Raw genomic sequence first — 21148 nt, forward strand, 5'->3', positions numbered from 1 at the left:
AGCTGTCAAACACTAACAATCTGTCCTTTAACTGAGCCTGAGTGGAAGGGCTCAACTTAGAGATCTCTCCTGAGCAGAAAGCAGAAGGCTGCAGCTTTTGACAGTTCAGCGGTCATTCTGCTTTCTGTGCCGGTGAGCTGAGGGACTTCCGAGACCTGAACGGATGAAGCCTGCAGGAAGAAGTAAAGGTAAAGCACTTTACACTCACCTCACACACTTACCTCTCCACACTTGCACTCATCACTCACCTGCACACCGGACATCTCGACCCCCGCAGACCGACGGCACGCCTCGCTGACCCTGGCGTGGTTCGGAGCCGTCGGGGAGGCCACACTTCAGTGCTGAAAATAGGGATTCTCAGAACATAGAAACATAGAAGATAGGAGCAGGAGTAGGCCATTCAGCCCCTCGAGGCTGCTCCGCCATTCAATGAGATCATGGCTGATCATCGAAATTCAGTACCATGTCCCTGCTTTCTCCCCATATCCCTTGATCCCTTTAGCCTTAAGAAATATATCCAACTCCTTCTTGAATATATTTAATGAATTGGCCTCTACTGCCTTCTGTGGTAGAGAATTCCACAGGTTCACCACTCTCTGGGTGAAGAAATTCCTCCTCATTTCTGTCCTAAATGGCTTACCCCTTAGACTGTGACCCCTGGTTCTGGACTCCCTGACCATCGGGAACATCCTTCCTGCATCTAGTCTGTCCAGTCCTGTCAGAATTTTATAAGTTTCAATGAGATCCCCTCTCATTCTTCTAAACTCCAGCGAGTATAAGCCCAATCGACCCAATCTCTCCTCATACGTCATTCCTGCCATCCCAGGTATCAGTCTAGTGAATCTTCGCTGCACTCCCTCCACGGCAAGAACATCCTTCCTCAGATAAGGTGACCAAAACTGCACACAATACTCAGTAGTCTTGCCAAGGCCCTGTACAACTGCAGCAAGACATCCTTGTTCCTGTACTCAAATCCTCTCGCTACGAAGGCCAACATACCATTTGCCTTCTTAACCGCCTGCTGCACCTGCATGCTTGCCTTCAGCGACTGTGCACAAGGACACCCAGGTCTCATTGCACTTCCCCTTCTCCCAATCTATTGCCATTCAGATAATAATCTGCCTTCCTGTTTTTGACACCAAAGTGGATAACCTCACATTTATCCACGTTATATGGGCAGAAGCATGGCAGATGCAAATCACCCAACCTGACCCAAATCATCCTGGAGTTTCTCGGCATCCCCCTCACAGCACACACGCCCACCCAGCTTTGTGTCCTCTGCAAACTTGGAGATATTACATCTAGTTCCCTTGTCTAGATCATTGATATATATATACTGTGAATAGCTGGGGTCCAAGGACCGACCCCTGCGGTACCCCACTAGTCGCTGCCTGCCACTCGGAAAAAGACCCGTATATTCCAACTCTTTGCTTTCTGTCTGCCAACAACCAGTTCTCTATCCAAGTCAATACCTTGCCCCCAATCCCATGTGCCTTAACTTTACACGCTAATCTCTTATGCGGGACCTTATCGAAAGCCTTTTGAAAGTCCAAATACACCACATCCACTGGTTCTCCCTTATCTATTTTACCAGTTACATCCTCAAAAAATTCCAGTAGATTAGTCGAGCACGATTTACCTTTTGTAAATCCATGTTGATTTTGTCCGATCCTGTCACTGTTTTCCAAAAACTGCCTGTTAACTTCTCTTCTTCTTGGGCAGTCCCTCGGAACTGAGGATGACTTGCTTCCACATTAAAAATGAGTTCTCAGGTGACCAATGAGTCCAATGCGGGATCTACAGTCTCTGTCACAGGTGGGGCAGACGCTGGTTGAAGGGACGGGTGGGTGGGGTGCTTGGGTTGATGTGCGCTCCTTCCGCTGTTTGCACTTGGCTTCCGCTTGCTCTGCTCCCGGCGAAGAGACTCAGTGTTCAGCGCCATCCCGGATGCTTCTCCTCCACTTTGTGCGGTCTTGGGCCAGGGATTCCCAGGTGTCAGTGGGGATGTTGCACTTTTTCAAGGAGGCTTTGAAGGTGTCCTTGAAGTGTTTCCTCTGCCCACCTGGGGCTCTCTTGCTGTGTCTGAGCTCCGAGTAGAGCGCTTGTTTTGGGAGTCTCTTATCGGGTATGCGGATGATGTGACCCGTCCATCAGAACTGATCGCGCGTGGTCAAAGCTTTGATGCTGGGGATGTTGGCCTGAGTGAGAACACTGACGTTGTTACGCCTATCCTGCTAATGGATTTGCAGGATCTTGCGGAGGCAGCGTTGGTGGTACCTCTCCAGTGCTTTGAGGTGTTTGCTGTACATGGTCCATGTCTCTGAAGCATACAGCAGGGCAGGTATCACTGCTGCTCTGTAGACAGGCAGTTAATTGGCACTAATCCCCTTCCTGCCTCGAGGAAACGGGACCCGGCGCGGGTTGGGTACCCGCCTCCTGGGAAGATGGCACGGCGGTGGGTTGGGGGTAGGATGTGTACCCGCCCCAGATTCTGCCATTTTCCCGGCAGTCCCGCCTCCCCAGTGGTGGCAAAATCGCCCCCATAGGGTCTGCAAACGGATATAGATAGGTTAAGTGAGTGGGCAAAAATTTGGCAGATGGAGTATAATGTGGGAAAATGTGAGGTTATTCACTTTGGAAGGAAGAATGAAAAAGCAAATTATTATTTAAATGGAGTGAGACTACAAAATGCTGCGGTACAAAGGGATCTGGGGGTCCTAGTACATGAAACACAAAAAGTTAGCATGCAGGTACAGCAAGTAATTAGGAAGGCTAATGGAATGTTGGCCTTTATTGCAAGGGGTATGGAGTATAAAAGTAGGGAAGTTTTGATGCAGCTTTACAGGGCGCTGATGAGACTGCACCTAGAGTACTGCGTACAGTTTTAGTCTCCATATTTAAGATAGGATATACTTGCATTGGAGGCAGTGCAGAGAAGGTTCACTAGGTTGATTCCTGGGATGAAAGGGTTGACTTGTGACAAAGTTGAGCCGGTTGTGCCTATACTCATTGGAGTTTAGAAGAATGAGAGGTGATCTTATTGAAACATAGAAGATTCTGAGGGGGATTGAGAGGATGTTTCCCCTAGTGGGGTAACTAGAACTAGGGGGCATAGTTTCAGAATAAGGGGTCGCCCATTTAAGATGGAGATGAGGAGGCATTCCTTCTCTGAGGGTCGTGAGTCTTTGGAATTCTCTACCCCAGAGAGCTGTGGAGGCGGAGTCATTGAATATATTCAAGGCGGAGATTGACAGACATTTGAACTACAGGGGAGTCGAGGGGTATTGGGAGAGAGCGGGAAAGTGGTGTTGAGGCCAAGATTGGATCAGCCATGATCTTATTGAATGGCGGAGCAGGCTCGAGGGGCCGATTGGCCTACTCCTGCTCCTGGTTCTTATGTTAGGTTCAATTTTAACATTTTTATTGTAGTATAAAATAATATATTGGTTTCAAATAAAAGTGAGTAGGTAAGGGTGTCAATTAAAGATGGTAAACTATAGTTAATTACATATAAATCAGGAAAAAAGTAGTTTTATTTTAAAAGTAGAACAGTTAAATAACACTTTTTTTCTTTCTGTTCTACTGTATATCTTGCATAAATAACCAAAAGCTGGGAAGAAGTTTTTTCAGACCCTGGTGTCAAGCAGTTCCAAAGGCTCAACAATGGCTTTCAAAATCTACCACGGCAAAGGTTGCCTTGGATAATGGCACTGCCGGTGGCAACCTTTATGCACCACTACAGACTTTCACTGAAGAAGAGATAATGATGAAAGAAACCGGTAAATTAGTTTGTTTGTTTTTGTACTAGTTCTTGTTGGTCAATATTAAGACTAGTGATTTGTCATGGGAATTCTAGCCAAAAATGACAAGCCAGTTGCATGTAAATCTGAAAAACCACATTTCTTGAAAGCCAGGCCCAATTAGGGCTGAGTGACGGTTCATCCCGCTGCTGTAGCTCCATAGCTTGCAGCTGTATTACAGTTATTTGCATTCTGCAAGCCAGTTTGGTCAATTCTGGCAGTTAGCTCAGTTCAATAGATTGGGCAAAAAAAAACTTCTTAAATGGATGTTGTTGCTCTACCTCCCGACTAGTTCTTGTTGCTCTCTCCTACCCTATTCCTGACTTTAGTACTGAATCTAGTTGATCGTTCAACACCTTACTTTAGTACTGGGTTCTAGTGTGCGCTCCCACCTGATTCCTAACTTTAGTATTGGCTCCTATTCTTCTCTCCCTCTTGATTTTTAAAATTCATACCACTTCTGAGCAAAATCATAGGATTTATGATTGAATGTGACACCATGACAAATCACTCGCTACCTTCAATTATTTTGGTTGTTTTGTTGTATCAAGGGAGCTTTATTGGGCTTGGATAATGGGCAGGATTAGAATACTTTCATCTGTGGGAACTGGATTTCAACTGTTTGGTTGGAAATAGTGAATGTAACTTCCAATTAGAAGTTAATTGAAAGGAAAATTGGGTGGATGGGGTGTATAGCAGGCCGCTGATCTGTTTACCACCTGTTTTACGCCCCTGCCAAAGTTGAAAGTCCTGCACTTCATCTCTAATGTTGTGACAATGAAATTATTTTGGTTATTCTTAATAGCAGATTCAAGCCTATATTTCTGCAAATTGACAGCCTTGATCAGAGATGGGAAATGGAAAAAATGGAAGAAGATGCAGTTTTTGATAGTACCTCCTTTTCTGAGGTTGGGGATAAAGCACCAAGACAGTTTGGGGCAGAATAGAGGGAGCTTTACCTCGTTTACATGATCTATGCTATCTTTGGCTTGGGAGTTGTTGCTGCTGACCCTGATGATAGATATATCTATATCTATATCCATATCCATTCTGGCACCAGTAATCTGTCCAACTAATTTGCCACTTATCAGGTGGGCAGGTCGTCAGTTACATGGTAGGATTGCATGAGGATTTTTTGTGTTTTTTTAAATGCTTGTTTTTTTTGTGTTGCTTTTTTCAACTATATTCTTTGCTATCTGGCTCCATTACTCAGGTGTACATAGTACAGTATAGTGATGGATACAGTGGTCTCGATATTGACCCCCCCCCCCGCCCCCCCGTGCCACGATGGGCGGGGGCGTTGAACACTAAAAAACACAACTCCAACCCGACGCATACGTGTCCTGCCACCATTTTTACGCCGGTGGGCAGCCTGCCTTGCGAGTATCATGTCTTGGAGAGCTTGGAGAGGCATATTTAAATCGGGCTACCACAGTGCAATTGGGAGTCTGATTTAAATTTAACTGCTGCTGGCTGGTTTCCTAGGGCTCGGGGGAAACCCTGCAATAAAAGCGTGGTGGGAGCTGCCGGCTCCAGAAGGTAAGTGCTTTTTATAGCACTCCTTGTAGGTTAGGAGGAGCAGGAGTGTTCGCCGCCACCCCCTCGGGCCCCTCAAGAAAGCCTTTGGCCTCCCTTCTGCCAATTGCGGCCTCTCTGTAGCCCCTGCCTTGATCAGCGACCTCCCACCCAAGCCCCGATATCCAGCCTGCCTTGCCATACGATTGCCAGGGAATATGATAATGGTGTCCTGCCATCAAATTTGGCAGGTCCTCCAACATTCCTGGATTCTTTGGCTGCTTCCAGCCTCTCCACTCCCTCCCTGTAAATATCCGTGCCAATGCCTCTCCATCACACACATCACTCTTTTTTACTTTAAGAAACTGATTCCTTATTTAAAATGCAATTAATAAAAATGAATAAACAAAAGCCTGATGAGTACAATAAATATACATACATATAGTTTAAATAGCAGTAAAGGAAGAGGTGGGCTAGTGTACCTGTCGAGATTCACTTTTTTTTTGTTACAAATGTTATTTATTTCTGTGGCTTTCATTTTGGGGGGAAAAATATAATATCTGCTCCAGTCTTTTCAATCACCATGCAATCTGTCACTGTCTTTCTGAAAGACTTGTTGTTTTCAATTGTATGACCTTAGCAATTATTAGGATTATGTGGAAACCCTCTTCAGCAATTACCAGTAGCTCCAGAATCGATCTTGAATCTGTCCTGCTGTTACTATGCACTTCTCTGATTCTGCTCACGTTGTGTCTATTGGGAAACATGCACAGGAGGTAATCAAAAACAAACTGGGCAGACAGAAAACAAACTGATGTTAGAAATGAAAGAGACAAAGAATAAATACAGCTAGATAGGAATTAATAGCAAAAGAAAAGGGAGAAATGAGAGGAACAAAATGGGACATGTTGTGGAACAAAGGTCGTGATGTGCTAAAATTTGAGAAGTGTACAAATTCTTCGCTTGTGTCCAGTCTAGTATGTTAGAGCTACAACTGGTGCTGTAGTGCACATCCTAAAGCTGCCAGAATCTATCTTTATCTGATATCTCTGTGGGAGTTTTTAATGATGTTTGAGTGATTTTTGTGTGGTCATTCTTGTGTGTTATAAGAAGTATGGTGATTTAGGGGGAACCAGGTTGATATTGGGTAAATTAAATGCAGGATATAAATGGCTGAAATAAGCTTGTGTTATGGACGGTAAGATAGAATTTAGCATGAGCTACAATGGATTGGATTGTTTTCGCTAAAGTAAGCTGCTTGTCTTGCTCAATGTCTTGCATGAACAACGTTAGTTGGGGGAGCACAAACATCTGTTTATAACGTATGACATATTAATAAAGGAGAGGGGTTGAAATTGTAGCAACACTTTACCACTGATGGGGGATTGTCAGTCAGTAGGAAAATTGAGCACGGGGATTAAATTTATTAATCCTTTCAGATCCCAATTAAGGTTTATTATACTCTCCTTGCATAAAATGTATGTGAAAAACATTTAATTTTAAAATGTGTTTCTAAAATTTAATGGCCCGTATTTTGTGGTCGGCAGCGAACAAACGCCGATCGCTGTTCATTACGCTTACAGCTGCCCACAGACTTTTTGTGGGCTTTTGAGCGGCAACTTACGGTCATCGGGAGTCTGATGCAGCACGGTGCCCTCTACAGGGGATCTGTGACCTGAGTGAACAGGGCAAGCAACAGTGTGTCTCTTCAGCCAATCATATTGAAGAATCCTTACTGAGGCACACAGAGTCTAAACCAGGAAGTGTAAGTTAGAATATTTAATTCAATGTAAAATCATGTACAGAAAGCAAAAGAAAGATGGAATTAAGAAAGATAGATAAGAGACAAAGAAAAAGTTTTTTTAAAAGTTTAATTTTTTAATTTTTAAAAACACTCTCCCAACAATAATTAAAATCTGAAGGAATGAGACTCCACACTTGTAAAAGTAAATTTTCAGGGCCAGAGAGGTTGTTTGGCAGTAACAAAGACTTATCAAGACATTAAAAATTCACTTTACACTTGAATGGACAAGCCCTAACATTTTTTGGCATGTTTCTAGGGTATCTAGTGGGCAAGCACCGCAACTTCCACATCTTTCATGTATTTGAATGGTGAATTTCTCAGCGAGGTACCGGTGTAGGAGCGGGGCAAATCGGACAGCAACTTCCTGATTTCTGCGTTTAACTGCACACTACACGCCGGAAATTCATGTCCGATTTACTCCTTAATAACGGTGAGCGCTAATAGCCTCACCATTATTCCTACCGCAAAATCCAGGCCATCATATTACCAGAACCAAAGTTCTAACTAAATAATAACAAATGGAAGCTTTGTATATGAATGATTGGGATGGCCAAGAGCTGGCAAATGATAAAAATTAAATAATTCTATGTTGTATTACAAATTTGTTCATATTTACTGTAAGCATAATGTTTCAAATACAAATATATTAATATAAGCTGTTGATGTTTAGATTAAACAGATCATACTGTATTTATTATTGTGAAGAGAATCTAGGCACTTTGTGTGGGTCTCTTGAAAATAGTTATTTAGGATTACTTTCCATCTCTACTGACCATGTTTTGAGGGAAATATAAAGGATAAAACTCCTTTCTGTGATGACTGGTTCTTCGCTAATTTAGTGAGGCAGACCCATTCAGTTCAATACAAGTCTATTTGCATTTTAAGCTGGAGATAATACTAGGTGGAGTCTTGAGGGGTGGGACAAGAATATCTCTCTAGAACCAGTCTCTACGAAATCAGCAAAGTGAAATTTCCATTCTTTGGGCAGGTATGCAGGAAGGGTTACCCAACTTATTCCATGGTGGTTGGCTGTATGGAATTATATGGGTGTGTATCTGTGATGGGTTTTGTTGTTTCAACATTTTTTAACATTTGATTTGATTTTTACTTCCCAAGACGAGGAATGTAAGTGTTGGGAATTAACTTTTTTCTCCTTTTAACTACCTTACAGTTTGCCGTAAGGATAGAGGGTAGGAAATAGAAACCTACCAACATTGCAGGAAGGTTTGCTCCCCTGCGGGGTTAGTTGAAGCGTATTTCTCTTGTAGCTGATGTGCTGCATCGACCCCAGAATACTTGATACTGACGCTGGGTGCAGTGCAGAAAAAAGTCATTCCTACCAGTGACATCCATCACTTTGATAAGTAGATAAGCACATGAAAAGGAAATGGATGTTATAAATTCCTAACTGTAAACTATGAAAAATACTGTATACTTTATTTCAGAATCTTTACTTTTTCAGTATTGTGAAATATCATTTTTTTCTTGCTGACAGTTTTGGATTTTTTTTTTAGTTGCTAAGTTTGCTCAGGAGCGAATTGCACCACTGGTCCGCAAAATGGATGAACAGTCTCACATGGATGAATCTGTCATTGCAGGATTGTTTGAACAAGGGGTTAGTAATATTTTGTTTTAGGAATCTTGTACTTCTTTACCTTGTGATATATAACTATAAAGCCATGGAGATTAACTTTGTAAGCATTAACTGATCATATTTAGGACATTTTTCAATGCCATAAAGTTTTTGCACATAATTTGGCAAATTGGTGGTACTTGTCTTCTGTTAAAGACTAGGTAGAGCAGTAAATTAGAAGACTCCCTTTTCACCTCTGGGATATTGGCCTTGGTGCAGCTCAAACAGAAGAGATGCACATATCTACTCTGAAAGTTGAAAAGTTAAGTATGGAGCAGGCAAAGCCTATTTCTCATACAGACAATTTTCCTTATTGTGGATTCTGCCTTAATTATGTAGTTTGCTGGGAGAGGGGCTTAACCACAAGTAAAACTTACCAGAAAAAAAAATGGTGAGATTCTCTGACCACCAAACAAAACTCCTTGATATCAATCTGAAACCAGTTCTGACGAAAGGTCATCGACCTGAAACGTTAATTCTGTTTCTCTCTTCACAGATGCTGCCTGACCTCCTGAGTTTCTCCAGCATTTTCTGTTTTTATTACACATTATTTAACCCTGGCCAGTCAGGATCCTCAGTGAAATGAGTAAGCACCCACTCCAGTTCCCTATGGAAATCAATCCATAGCACAATACTATAAGCAGTTTTAAATGCTTTATTTACTTGGACTTGACTGGAATAAATGGTGACGACAAAGGGTACTCGCTTTAGTAAGCCAGAACAGTTTATTAAACACGCACAGCATGCATTATACAAACTTGGACAGTAATGACTTGGTTAAAATATAAGCTTTACTTCCCGTACAACCAAGGACACGGAATGCACTGACGTGGAAGGTTTCGCTGGACTCTCTCTCTCTCTCAATCTCCTTTGAAGTCGTCTCCTCTGTGTGTCTTGGGGTTTGGATGTTAACATTCTTATACCTTTTTTCAATATGCATTAGTCACATTCCCTGTTGATGGCTGTCTGGGCCTCACTTTGCTTAGTTGATGACTGGATCATTGTGTTTAAATTTCATGATTAGGTTCCATCTCTGGCGTTGTGTATGGTATCTTCCAGACAGAGAGCATTAACTAGCAAGCATAGTTACAAAGCTGACTCCGTAAGGCCATTAACAAATTAACTTAACACGCACAATTTATAATGGTCCAGGAAGTAAAGCCATTAACAAACTGGCTCTTATGATAACAACAGAAAACGCTGGAAAAACTCAGCAGGCCAGGAAACATCCGTGGAGAGAGAAACAGAGTTAATGTTTCAGGTCGAAACCCTTCTTCAGAACTGAGAAAAAAAGGCGCAGGAAATGAAACAGATTAAAAGGCCAGTTTGGGGCTGGGGGAGGGGATGAAAGAACAAAAGGGAAGGTCTGGGAGGTGAAGAGACATTGAGATATTCAAGACGAGATGAGATAGTAATAGGACAGGTAAAGAGACAAAAGATGGCTCTAGATGAAGTGTGAAATACGCTGGCAGAATGAGAGACAGCTGCCATGTGGGAGAGAAAAAAAGGAAAAGGCACAAACCAAAGGTGTGGATAAAAAATATATAAAAATATAATAGGGGCCGAGGTTATGATCTGAAATTGTTGAACTCGATATTGAGTCCGGAAGGCTGTAAAGTGCCTAATCGGAAGATGAGGTGCTGTTCCGCGAGCTTACGCTGAGCTTCCGTGGAACAATGCAAGAGGCCGCGGACGGTGAGGTCTGAGTGGGAATGGAGTGGTGAATTGAAATGACAGGCAACCAGAAGCTCAGGGCCACCCTTACGGACTGAACGGAGGTGTTCCGCAAAGCGGTCACCCAATCTGCGTTTGGTCTCCCCAATGTAGAGGAGACCACATCGTGAGCAGTGACTACAGTATACTAGATTGCAAGAAGTACAAGTAAATCGCTGTTTCACCTGGAAGGGGTGTTTGGGGCCCTGGACAGTGGGAAGGAGGGAGGTGTAAGGGCAGGTGTTGCATCTCCTGTGCTTGCACGGGAAGGGGTGCTGGGGGTGATGGAGGAGTGGACTAGGGTGTCTCGGAGGGAGCGGTCCCTACGGAATGCTGAAAGGGGAGGGGAAGATGCGTTTGGTGGTGCGATCGCGTTGGAGGTGGCGGAAATGGTGGAGGATGATCCGTTGAATGTGGAGGCTGGTGGGGTGAAAGGTGAGGACAAGGGGAACCCTATCGTGGTTCCGGGAGGGAGGGGCAGGGGTGAGGGCAGAAGTGCGGGAGATTGAACGGACACGGTCGAGGGCCGTGTCAACCACGGTAGAGGGGAATCCTCGGTTGAGGAAAAAGGAAGACATGTCTGAAGCACTGGTGTGGAAGGTGGCATCGTCAGAGCAGATGCGATGGAGAAACTGGGAGAATGGAATAGAGTCCTTACAGGAGGCAGGGTGGGAGGAAGTGAAGTCCAGGTAGCTGTGGGAGTCAGTGAGCTTGTAGTGAATGTCGGTCAATAACCTATCCCCAGAGATGGAGACGGAGAAGTCGAGGAAGGGAAGAATCGGAGATGGACCATGAGAAGGTGAGGGAAGGGTGGAAATTGGAGGCAAAGTGAATGAAATTGTCTAGTTCAGGGCGAGAGCAGGAAACGGCACTGATACAGTCATCAATGTACTGGAAAAAGAGGTGAGGGAGGGGACCTGAGTAGGACTGGAGCAAAGAGTGTTCCACATATCCCACAAAAAGGCAGGCATAGCTAGAACCCATGCGGGTACCCATAGCAACACCTTTAATTTGGAGGAAATGAGTGGAGTCAAAGGAGAAGTTGTTCAATGTGAGAATAAGTTCAGCCAGGCAGAGGAGGGTGGTGGTGGATGGGGACAGGTTGGGCCTCTGTTCAAGGAAGAAGCGGAGCGCCCTCAGGCCATCCTGGTGGGGGATGGAGGTGTAGAGGGATTGTATGGCCATGGTGAAAAGGAGGCGGTTGGGGCCAGGAAACTGAAAGTTCTTGTGATGGTTGCCTCAGTGAAGATATTAACCTTTTACAATACTAATGGCATTTCTGCACTCATTGTGCAGTTTTGTTCCAAGAAGTCATGATGGATAGGAACCGGACATGATACACTGGCTACAGGGTTGAGGCATATTGCTGTGGCGCTGTTGGGAGCTCTACACAACATCAAATATGTCTTGTATCTGACAACAAATTCTTGATTCTGTCTGGCTGAACTAGGGTAAAATATTTCATATACTGAACATTTTAGTGGAAGAAAATACACTAAAACTGCCTAACTGTCCAGTGAACTCTAGTGACGTGAAATGTAAAGCCCTCTTCTTTTAACATCATTTGCAATTTTAATAATCTGTACATTTGCTCTTTTGTATGAGTTTGTGCAGCTTTCTTGTGCTAAATACTACCAAGTAGAATTGGGTAATTTTGATAGTTACAGAAAATAGATATATTGCAGGGAGCAGCAGCTTGATGTTCTAATGTGCACTTCCTGTAACTGGTTACAGATGGTATTGGCAGAGGTTTGCAAACAAAGTATCTTCTCTCTTGAGGGATGGTTTCAAGGAACCAAAATTGGAGAAAAAGAGTTAGATAATGGCCAAAAAACATTTAACATATAATATTTAGATCTAAAACACTTTATGTTTGTACAAGAATGTTTAATGCTAATTGATATGATTTAGCCGCATAAACAACCTACAAGAGATATGAATGTAGAAGACTGGTAGGTTCTCATGAGATTGAGGTCAAATCTCGAGCAACTTGATAACCTTAGTAATGTTAATGGTCTGTAACATTTCTGAATCAGACACATATTGGTCTGGATTTTTCAAGATATTAAGGGGAACAGATAGGGTAGATAGAGAAATTATTTCCGCTGGTTGAGGATTCTAGGACTAGGGGTGGGGGGGCATATTCTAAAAATTGGAGCCAGACTTTTCAGGAGTGAAATTAGGAAACGCTTCTACACACAGGATGGTAGAAGTTTGGAACTCTCTTCCGCAAAAGGCAATTGACGCTAGATGAATTGTTCATTTTAAATCGGAGATAGCTTTTTGTTAACCAAAGACATTAAGGGATACAGACCAAAGGCAGGTATATGGAGTTAGGTTGCAGATCAGCCATGATCTCATTAAATGGTGGAACAGACTTGAGGGGCTAAATGGCCTACTCCTGTTCCTATGGTCAGCGGCGAAGGAACAGTGCTCGCTGTTCACCTCGCTGACAGCTGCACACTGTTTTTGTGGGCTTTAGAGCACAGACTTGCTCTAATCCGGTGTCTGATCCAGCACGGTGCCTTCTACAGGGGATCTGTGGCTTCTGTGAGAGGTCAAGAAACAGCGAGGCTCTTCAACCAATCAATTGAAGAATTGTCACTGAGACACGCAGGCATAGAAATTGGATAAGGCCCGAAAACAGGCGCAAGTATCACGATGCGCGATTAGCCCGCGCCCGTTGAATCCGATGCAGGCAGCACACAAACTTTGTGCTGCCTGCTAATTAAAATGATTGCAGCATAAAGGAAGCAGTAAACGTGCTGTTCTGTGGCTTAGCGTCTCAGCAGGGGGCCCAAGTTTGTGTGAGGCTAGTACCAATTGAAGCCAGCCTGTACTTAAAGGCAGCCTGCACCTCTTGAAGGGGAGGTGGATTCTGGCTGTAGCAGGTACTAGAAGTGGCTGGGAAACTGACAGAGGAGCAAGAAAACTGAGTGAGTGATGGCGCAACGTAGCAGAGAGTGAGCTCCCAGATTTTCAGACGCAGCACAAGAGGCCCTGGTGTGGGAGGTGGATGGAAGAAGAGAGGTCCTCTATCCATAGGGGGCCAGGAGGCCCAGCAGGCAAACTATGAGAAGGCATTGGGACTAGATAGCCGTCACGGTCAATGTGAGCAGTGTAGCCCCGAGGACCTGGATAAGTGCCGCAAGAAGTTTAATTGCCTTGCACAAGTGGTCAAGGTCCGTATTCCTCTTCAAATGCCATATTCCACAAACTGCACAGACTGCTCAATTCACCACATTCTCATTACTCACCTAGCAACAATCTTATCAATCACAACTTATACCTCACATTCATATGTTCCATCTCACCCTCCCACACTTAGCACTGCTGCAAGCCTCACACCCACATCTCGCACATTGTGCACACTGCCAGCTATTCAACCATGACATCCACATCAGCCAAACACACTGAACCACATTCACTGACCCACTTCCCTCTCTTTTGCAGGACAAGGTGGCGCATAACAGGAGGCAGCTGCAGCTAACTGGAGGGGGGACAGGCGTGCCTTCATACCCTCACTCTACTTGACAAAGATGGTGCTCGCCATAATTGGAGTGGCTGTGACTGATGCCGTGGCCAGCAGCAGCGCTGAAAGCATTGAAGATGACGGTATGCTCATACCTAATCCTCCTCCTTGCATCCCACAATCTCTTCTGACTTGCAAGCTGCAGATGGTGTAAGCATGCACCTATTGCTTTCCCCACCCCTACCCTCACCACAACCCCACCTTGTGTCTTTCTCATTTCAGAGACCCAAGAAATCCAAGCTGGCCAGCCAGTGGCGGAAGAGGAGAGTGAGTGTCCCACACCTTACCTTCCCTCTGTCACTGACCATCACAGCGTCTGCTTCGCCACAAAGCAAAAATAAAAGCAACGACAAAGTAACCATTCCAAACCAAATTTATAAATGGAATCATATCATATTGCATATAAATGTAAACTAATCACCCTTGTGCATTCCCTAGTGCCTGTCTTCCGTGTGCCTTTGCCTGTCCTAGTGCTCCTATGCAATAGTACCCCAGTGGCTGCAGTATGGTTGGTGGAGGCTGCTGACTTTCAGTGGGGGAGACTGCAGATGGCCTAGGAGGACGGCCTCGAGCAGCTCTGGGCCTAGAAGGCACGGCTGCGGACTGCACCACTTCAGCATGGACAGCAGTAGTCTGGGCGGGCTGGCTGGCTGGCTGATGGGCAACAGCAAGGGCACTGGCGGAGTGGCAGGGGTGGGAGGACGAATGCTGTCATCCTAAGAGAACAGCAGGTTCGTGCTCCAGGGAGCCACTGCTCCTTCCCCCAGGGAGGCGCCTCAGCAATCCTAGTAATCTGTTGGAGGATAGATTGCTGGACTGCTATGACACCCTGCAAGCCCCTTTGAATACTGTAATCCACAACCATGATGACAGCAGTCTGAGCTTGCATGGCAGCACCCAGACGTTTGGTGGCTGCTGCTTATGCTGCAATGGAAGTTGTGACGTCGGCCATCGGATGCTGTATCCTGATTGGCTCCACAAGTGTGCGAATGGAGTTGGCCACCACTTCCATGCTGGAAAGGATGAGCTCCAAGCTCTGCACAAAGCCCTATGCCAAGTTGGTGCTGGACTCCTTGACATTGAACGCAGGCTTTCTGGCAGGTTTCCCAATGTACCAAGCATTTTGTTGTGCATTCCCATCAGCGTCCTTCTGTAGGCTGCCCAATCAAAGACCTCATCTGAGTCCTTTGCAGCAGAACCCGTGTATGACGCTATCCTTTCCCCCTGCCCTGGCTACAGCGCACTTGTACCCGGTGTCTTGCCATGAGCAGATCCCGCCTCTAACCTATCCTGTAAGATGAGCACAGTGTCAGTATCTGAGCTGGTGGCTGAGAGTGTGAAATCAAGTGACGGTGCTGTGTCTTCATCATCGCTCTCTTCTTGGTGTTCCTCCACTGCCTGGCCAGGTTGCACCTCAAGTATCTGAAAGGAAAAAGGCACAAGGGTAAGGTTGTGGTGAGGGGAGGGGGGCAGAAAGTAAGAGGTGCATGCTTACACCATCTGCAGCTTGTAAATCAGAAGAGATTGTGGGATGTGAGAAGGAGGATTAGGTATAAGCATACTGTCATCTTCAATGGTTTCAGCCCCGCCACTGGCCACGGCCTCAGCAGTGACCGTTCCAATTATGGCTAGCACAGTCTTCTCCAAGGGGGTTAGGACATGCAGGCGCATCCCACTCCGGTTAGCTCCTGCCACCTCCGGTTGTGCGCCACCTTCTCCTGCAAGAGAGAGGGAAATGTGTCAGTGAGTGTCGTGCAATCTTTTTGGGTGATGTGGCTGTCATGATTGAACAGCTGGCAGTGTGTGTGATGTGGGTGTGAGACTTGCAGCAGTGCTAAGTGTGTGAGGGTGAGGTGAAGCATCTGAATGTTATTTTGAGTCCTTATTGATGGAGATTGCTGGTTGGTGAGTGATGGTGTGGTGAATAGAGCTGAGGCTAGTGGTGCAGTTGGTAAGATGTGGCATTTGAAGTTTAATGACCTTGACCACTCATGAGGTCATTAAACTTCTTCCTGCACTGCACTGGGGCTTGACTCCTGGCTTTGACCTCCAGGGCTGTCCTGCTCCTACTGCCTTTTGACTGTGTCTGGAGGGCCTCCTGGTCCCATGCGGATACAGGGCCTCTCCCCTCCTGTCCACCTCCTCCACCAAGACGTCCAGTGCAGCTTCCGAAAACCTTGGAGCTCTCACTCTGCCATGTTGTGCCATTCCTCACTGTTGCCCAGGACAGACTTGCTTCCCACATGACTCCCGGCACCTGCTCCAGCCACAACGCACCTCCCCTTTAGAGGTGCAGACTAGCTTTAAGCAGTGCAGGCTAGATTTAAATGGTGCTAGGAAGTTACGGTTTTGGGCCCCCTTCTGATAAGTGCAGCCAATGAACAACGTGGTTAGAGCTGGCTACACACTGAAATAACTATAATGAGCAGGCAACACGAAGTTGACATGCTGCCTGCATTTCAATCAACAGGCGCGGGTTAATCGCGCATTGCAATCCACGTGCCCGTTTTCGGGGGCTATCCAATTTAGCCCCCAGATTGTGCACTTCCTTAAGTATCTCACTTTTTGTAAATGCTTTCCGATAACACTATTTCGGTCATGAATATCTATGCTTTTCTATCACAATTAAATTTACGTATTCATCTTTCCTGTGATTTGAGTTCCTAAGCTTCATCTTCAATATAGATGTCACTATTCACTACTGTGCTATCTGGCTGCTTGCCCCATTGCCCCCCCACCCCCCTCTCCCCGTTGCTGTCTCTTGCCACTGTTCTGACTCTTATTTTTACTTTCTGAACTAGCACCAGCTTGAAAGATTACAAGTGGTCATCAAGCAATGCCTGGCATTTCTCACGTTGCTTCAATAGCTACTATAGTGCTTTTTAATAGTTGAATTTCTCTCCATCTGTTAATGCTGCACTGAGTGTAAAATGGCCACCAAATCCCCAGCTGGCATTTGGCTTCCCATCCCTCTTGGATATTTTTCACACGCTCCATACCTGCTGTGCTGCTTTATAGTACTTTATCAAAACTGTTTTTTATTTTGGAGTTTCACTGCAATTACGTTATTAAATGGTTTCCACTCATGCATAAATAAGTAAAATGCCTGCTCTATGCTCCTGTTCCCCAGCCACAAGGATCCTTGATGTAATTACATTCAATATAATAAAATGTATCTCATGCCATCCTCTTCCTGTACTTGTTTAATTGCAGCCTCTTTCTGCACCATTATTTATTTCATATCATTCCTTTAATCACTTTTTTCTAACATTTCCAATCTTTTACGGTAACACCATTGGAGAGAGATATACACTTTTTTGTGTGTTCCTCACTTGTGATACTCTTTTTTTTAAATTTCTAGTTGATGGGAATTGAGATTGAGGAACAGTATGGTGGACCAGAATCGACCTTCTTTTCCTCTATCCTTGTTATAGAAGAGTTGGCCAAAGTGGACCCATCCGTAGCAGTCCTCTGCGACATACAGAACACTCTGATCAACACATTATTGAGGAAATGTGGGACAGAGGAACAAAAAAGAAAATATCTACCTCGACTTGTCAAAGACACGGTGAGCTGTGAATGGAAGTTTCGGAATTTCAAATATACTCAAGTATAATGCATTTCTGTACTTGTAGAAGGAACAAAAACTAAAATGTTATCTTCATATTAAAATCCCAGTATTAGTGAATAGTTTTCAATGATCTGAAATGGTTCTTTTGGAAATGTATTAAACAAGATGGTTGTGTCTAAGTGATGTAGTCTAGGGTGTCACAAAGAAATTGGTTAAATTGGTAATTATACACATTCTGCTCTTTTTCTCTGCCTACATAGGATTATATTACATGGGATATACGGCACAGAAACAGGCCATTCTGCCCAACCAGTCCATGCCAGCGTTTATGCTCCACACGAGCCTCCTCCCGTCTTTCCTCATCTAAATCTATCAGCATAACCCTCTCTTCCCTTTTCCCTCGTATGTTTGTCAGGCCTCCCCTTAAATGCATCTATACTATTCGCTTCAACCACTCCCTGTAGTAGCCAGTTCCACATTCTCACCAGTCTTTGGGTAAAGAAGTTTCTTCTAAATTCCCTATTAAATTTCTTGGTGACTATCTTATATTGATGGCCTCTAGTTATGCTCTTCCCCACAAGTGGAAACATTCTTTCTGTATCCATTCTATCAACATTTTTCATAATTTTAAAGACTTCCATTAGGTCACCCTCAGCCTTTTTTCAAGAGAAAAGAGATCCAGCCTGTTCATCCTTTCCTGATATTTATACCCTTGCATTTCTGGTATCATCCTTGTAAAGCTTCTCTGCACCCTCTCTAGTGCCTATATCCTTTTTTTACAATATGGTTACCAGAACTGCACGCAGTACTCCAAGTGTGGTCTAACCAAGCTTTGATGCAGGTTTAGCATAACTTCCCTACTTTTCAATTCTATACCTCTAGAAATAAACCCTAGTGCTTGTTTTTGCTTTTTTTTTTAATGACCTTACTAACCTGTAACTAACTTTTACTACACATTTTTTCATGAGGAAGGCTGAATGGCCAAAAGATACTGTCTTTTTAGTTTTCAGCAAGAATCCAAGAAATACGCATGTTGTTATTTAGAGCTAGCTTGCTGAGATATGCAGCGGTTATACTGCATATTTGGCATTGACACAGCATGATCTTTCACATTATAGCAATGCTAAATGTGCAGTGTAACACTGATTTATGAAAAATTAGTGAAGTGACCTGAATGCTAAGCACAATTAGCATTGCTTGTTCATTGTGGAGACAATTTTCCGAATCGAAACGTAACACTTAAAAGTATTCCGGCTGTTTGCCTTTAAAATTCTAATGCTAGAAAATAGCTGATTATTCCAACAGCACTTTTTCAAAATTAGATGTTTCATTGCTGTCAAAGATTGGTGAGCAGAGCTTGATACGTGCATTTAATTGCACACTTGTGGAGCTCTGCTTTTTCCATTTTTGCTTGTAGAATGAACAGGTTGCATAACCATCGTTGTCCATGTGTCGAATTCTTAGAACCATTACAACATTCTAGCACATTGTGTAGTGTAATTGGAGCAGTAGCAATGTGTATTTCTTTAAATAGTCAAGAATCTGTGTATGCAACAAGAGATAGCCAAACAAAAACTTGCATGCAAGCTAGCTAAACTGTGTTTGATAAAGTAACATTTTAAAAAATCTTCCCCACCTCCTTAGTGCTCACTTGTCTTTCAAATTCATTATGTTTAATTTGACAACCTCAGTTGCCTGCAAGATACTAAAATTACTGTTTACCCATGATTCTTGACACTTTCTATTATTTCTAGGAAGTGCAACAGGTTTGGGTCTTGCCCAAGATATTCTCTTGGGTACAGCAATGCTGGTCACTTCCTTAGGAGTCTGAGCTGCTTACCTTTTTATGAGTATGCCTGTACTGCCCAATATCCAACTATACGTTAGTGTAACACAGAGACATAACAATAGCGCCCCCCCCCCCCGGCCCCTTGTGATCTAAACTGGATACAGGAAACTTTCGATTAACCGGAACGCTCTATCCACCGGCAAAATTCAGGAGTCGGTTCAGGTGACTTTTTTTACTCCATTTGTTGCTGTGCAAGGGTGTAGCTGAAGCTGTTGCTAAGCTACAGAGACGCTTGCAACTTGTGCCGATTGTTTTGAAGCACAGGGTTTGTTGCTTTATACGGAGCTCTGAGCTCCGTATCTTTTACTATAGCGTTCGGTTATCCGGAATTGTTGATGAACCGGCAACACGTCGGTCCCGTCCGTGCCGGATACCAGAAAGTTTCCTGTATAATGAGGTGGAGTTTCCGCTAGGTTGCGCTGGTATTTCCAATGCAAATCAGCCAAACCAGCACAAAAGATTGGAATTTCAAGCACAAGTTACGTTCAGTGCAAATCAAGTTTCTGCAATCTTTTGTGCTGGTTTAAAAAGTATTGTGCCGGAAGCCAGTCCCACCCATAAAACTGGCCATGCTCCCAGATCAAATTAATCACCAGGGCGAGTTTCTGCTAATTGCAGGCCTTCGAGGAGGCTCTTAAAATTAGGGTTTTTATTTAGGCGCAAGAGCACTAATGCTTTTAAATACTTAATTTACAAAGAAACTGATTACTGTACGCCAATGAAACAAAAATGGATTTGTATAGTTTTTTTAAATCATTTTCAGTTACTTAAAATCAGGTTACTCAGGTGGTGGACTAGACACTCCGATTAAAAATGCTTATTTTTTGTGATAAATCCATTTTCAGCTGTAGTAATAAAACTGCTCCAGGTTACCACTCTTAAATATATCACTGGAATATTTTTTATTGCAAAAAAATTAAACGCTACCCAATTGCACTGGTTCATGGACTATTTTATGTTTGTGATTATGCAAATGATTTTGAACAAAAATTTGAACCATAAAATCAATTCAGAAAACTAGCACAATTTGCACCCGGATTACTGATTGGGCCCAAAGTGGAAGCTGTACCCCAGTGTCTTTCACGTGCTCCTGCATGCATCTCTTCACTCTTCGAAGATGAGCTGAAAAACCACAGAATAAGATGAAGCCAGAATGAAACATTAAGCTGTTTTATTTCTCCGTCCGCATCAGCAAGTGAATGTACAAAGCAACAGTTATGAACACTCAGTACAACTCAACTATATCTAATCTTAAAAATAATGAATATGATCTACTTCCCCATGTCAGTGGGTCATCTTGTTTGACTTCCGTTGTGGCTTATTGGCAGCACTCTTGCCTCTGAGACAGAAGGTTGTGGGTTCATGACCCACTCCAGCGATTTAAACACAAAATCTAGACTGATACTTCAGTGCAGTACTGAGGGAGCGCTGCACTGTCTGAGGTGCTGTCTTTCGGATGAAACGTTAAACCGAGGCCCGTCTGCTCCCTCGGGTGGATATTCTGACCAGTCAGCATGTACAGGCATCTTAATAACTATTTTTAAAATCTCTTTTTTTAGGTTGGCAGTTTCTGTCTTTCAGAAGTTGAGTCTGGAAGTGACGCGTTCTCTTTGAAAACTTGTGCTGAAAAACATAAAGATTATTATATGATCAGTGGCTCCAAGATGTGGATTAGTAATGCTGAATGTGCTGGAATATTTCTAGTTATGGCAAATGCAAACCCCTCAGCCG

General features: G+C 43.9%; 1 protein-coding gene across 3 annotated transcripts in view; it reads left to right on the forward strand.

Moving 5' to 3' along the window:
- Positions 1-21148, forward strand: part of acadsb (acyl-CoA dehydrogenase short/branched chain) — a 75634-nt gene that overhangs the window by 39260 nt on the left and 15226 nt on the right. For 2 of the 3 annotated variants that reach the window (XM_085994607.1, XM_085994606.1), the window contains exons 2-5: positions 3611-3779; positions 8634-8734; positions 17359-17565; positions 20977-21147. In XM_085994607.1, coding sequence (XP_085850733.1) covers positions 3611-3779; positions 8634-8734; positions 17359-17565; positions 20977-21147 — 648 coding nt within the window. The remainder of the gene's footprint in view (positions 1-3610; positions 3780-8633; positions 8735-17358; positions 17566-20976; position 21148) is intronic. The other variant, XM_085994608.1, reaches the window with a different exon arrangement.

Source organism: Somniosus microcephalus, chromosome 8 (assembly GCF_052327205.1).
Source record: "Somniosus microcephalus isolate GS21.2 chromosome 8, FLI_Smic_1.0, whole genome shotgun sequence".
In the NCBI taxonomy this organism is placed as follows: domain Eukaryota; kingdom Metazoa; phylum Chordata; class Chondrichthyes; order Squaliformes; family Somniosidae; genus Somniosus; species Somniosus microcephalus.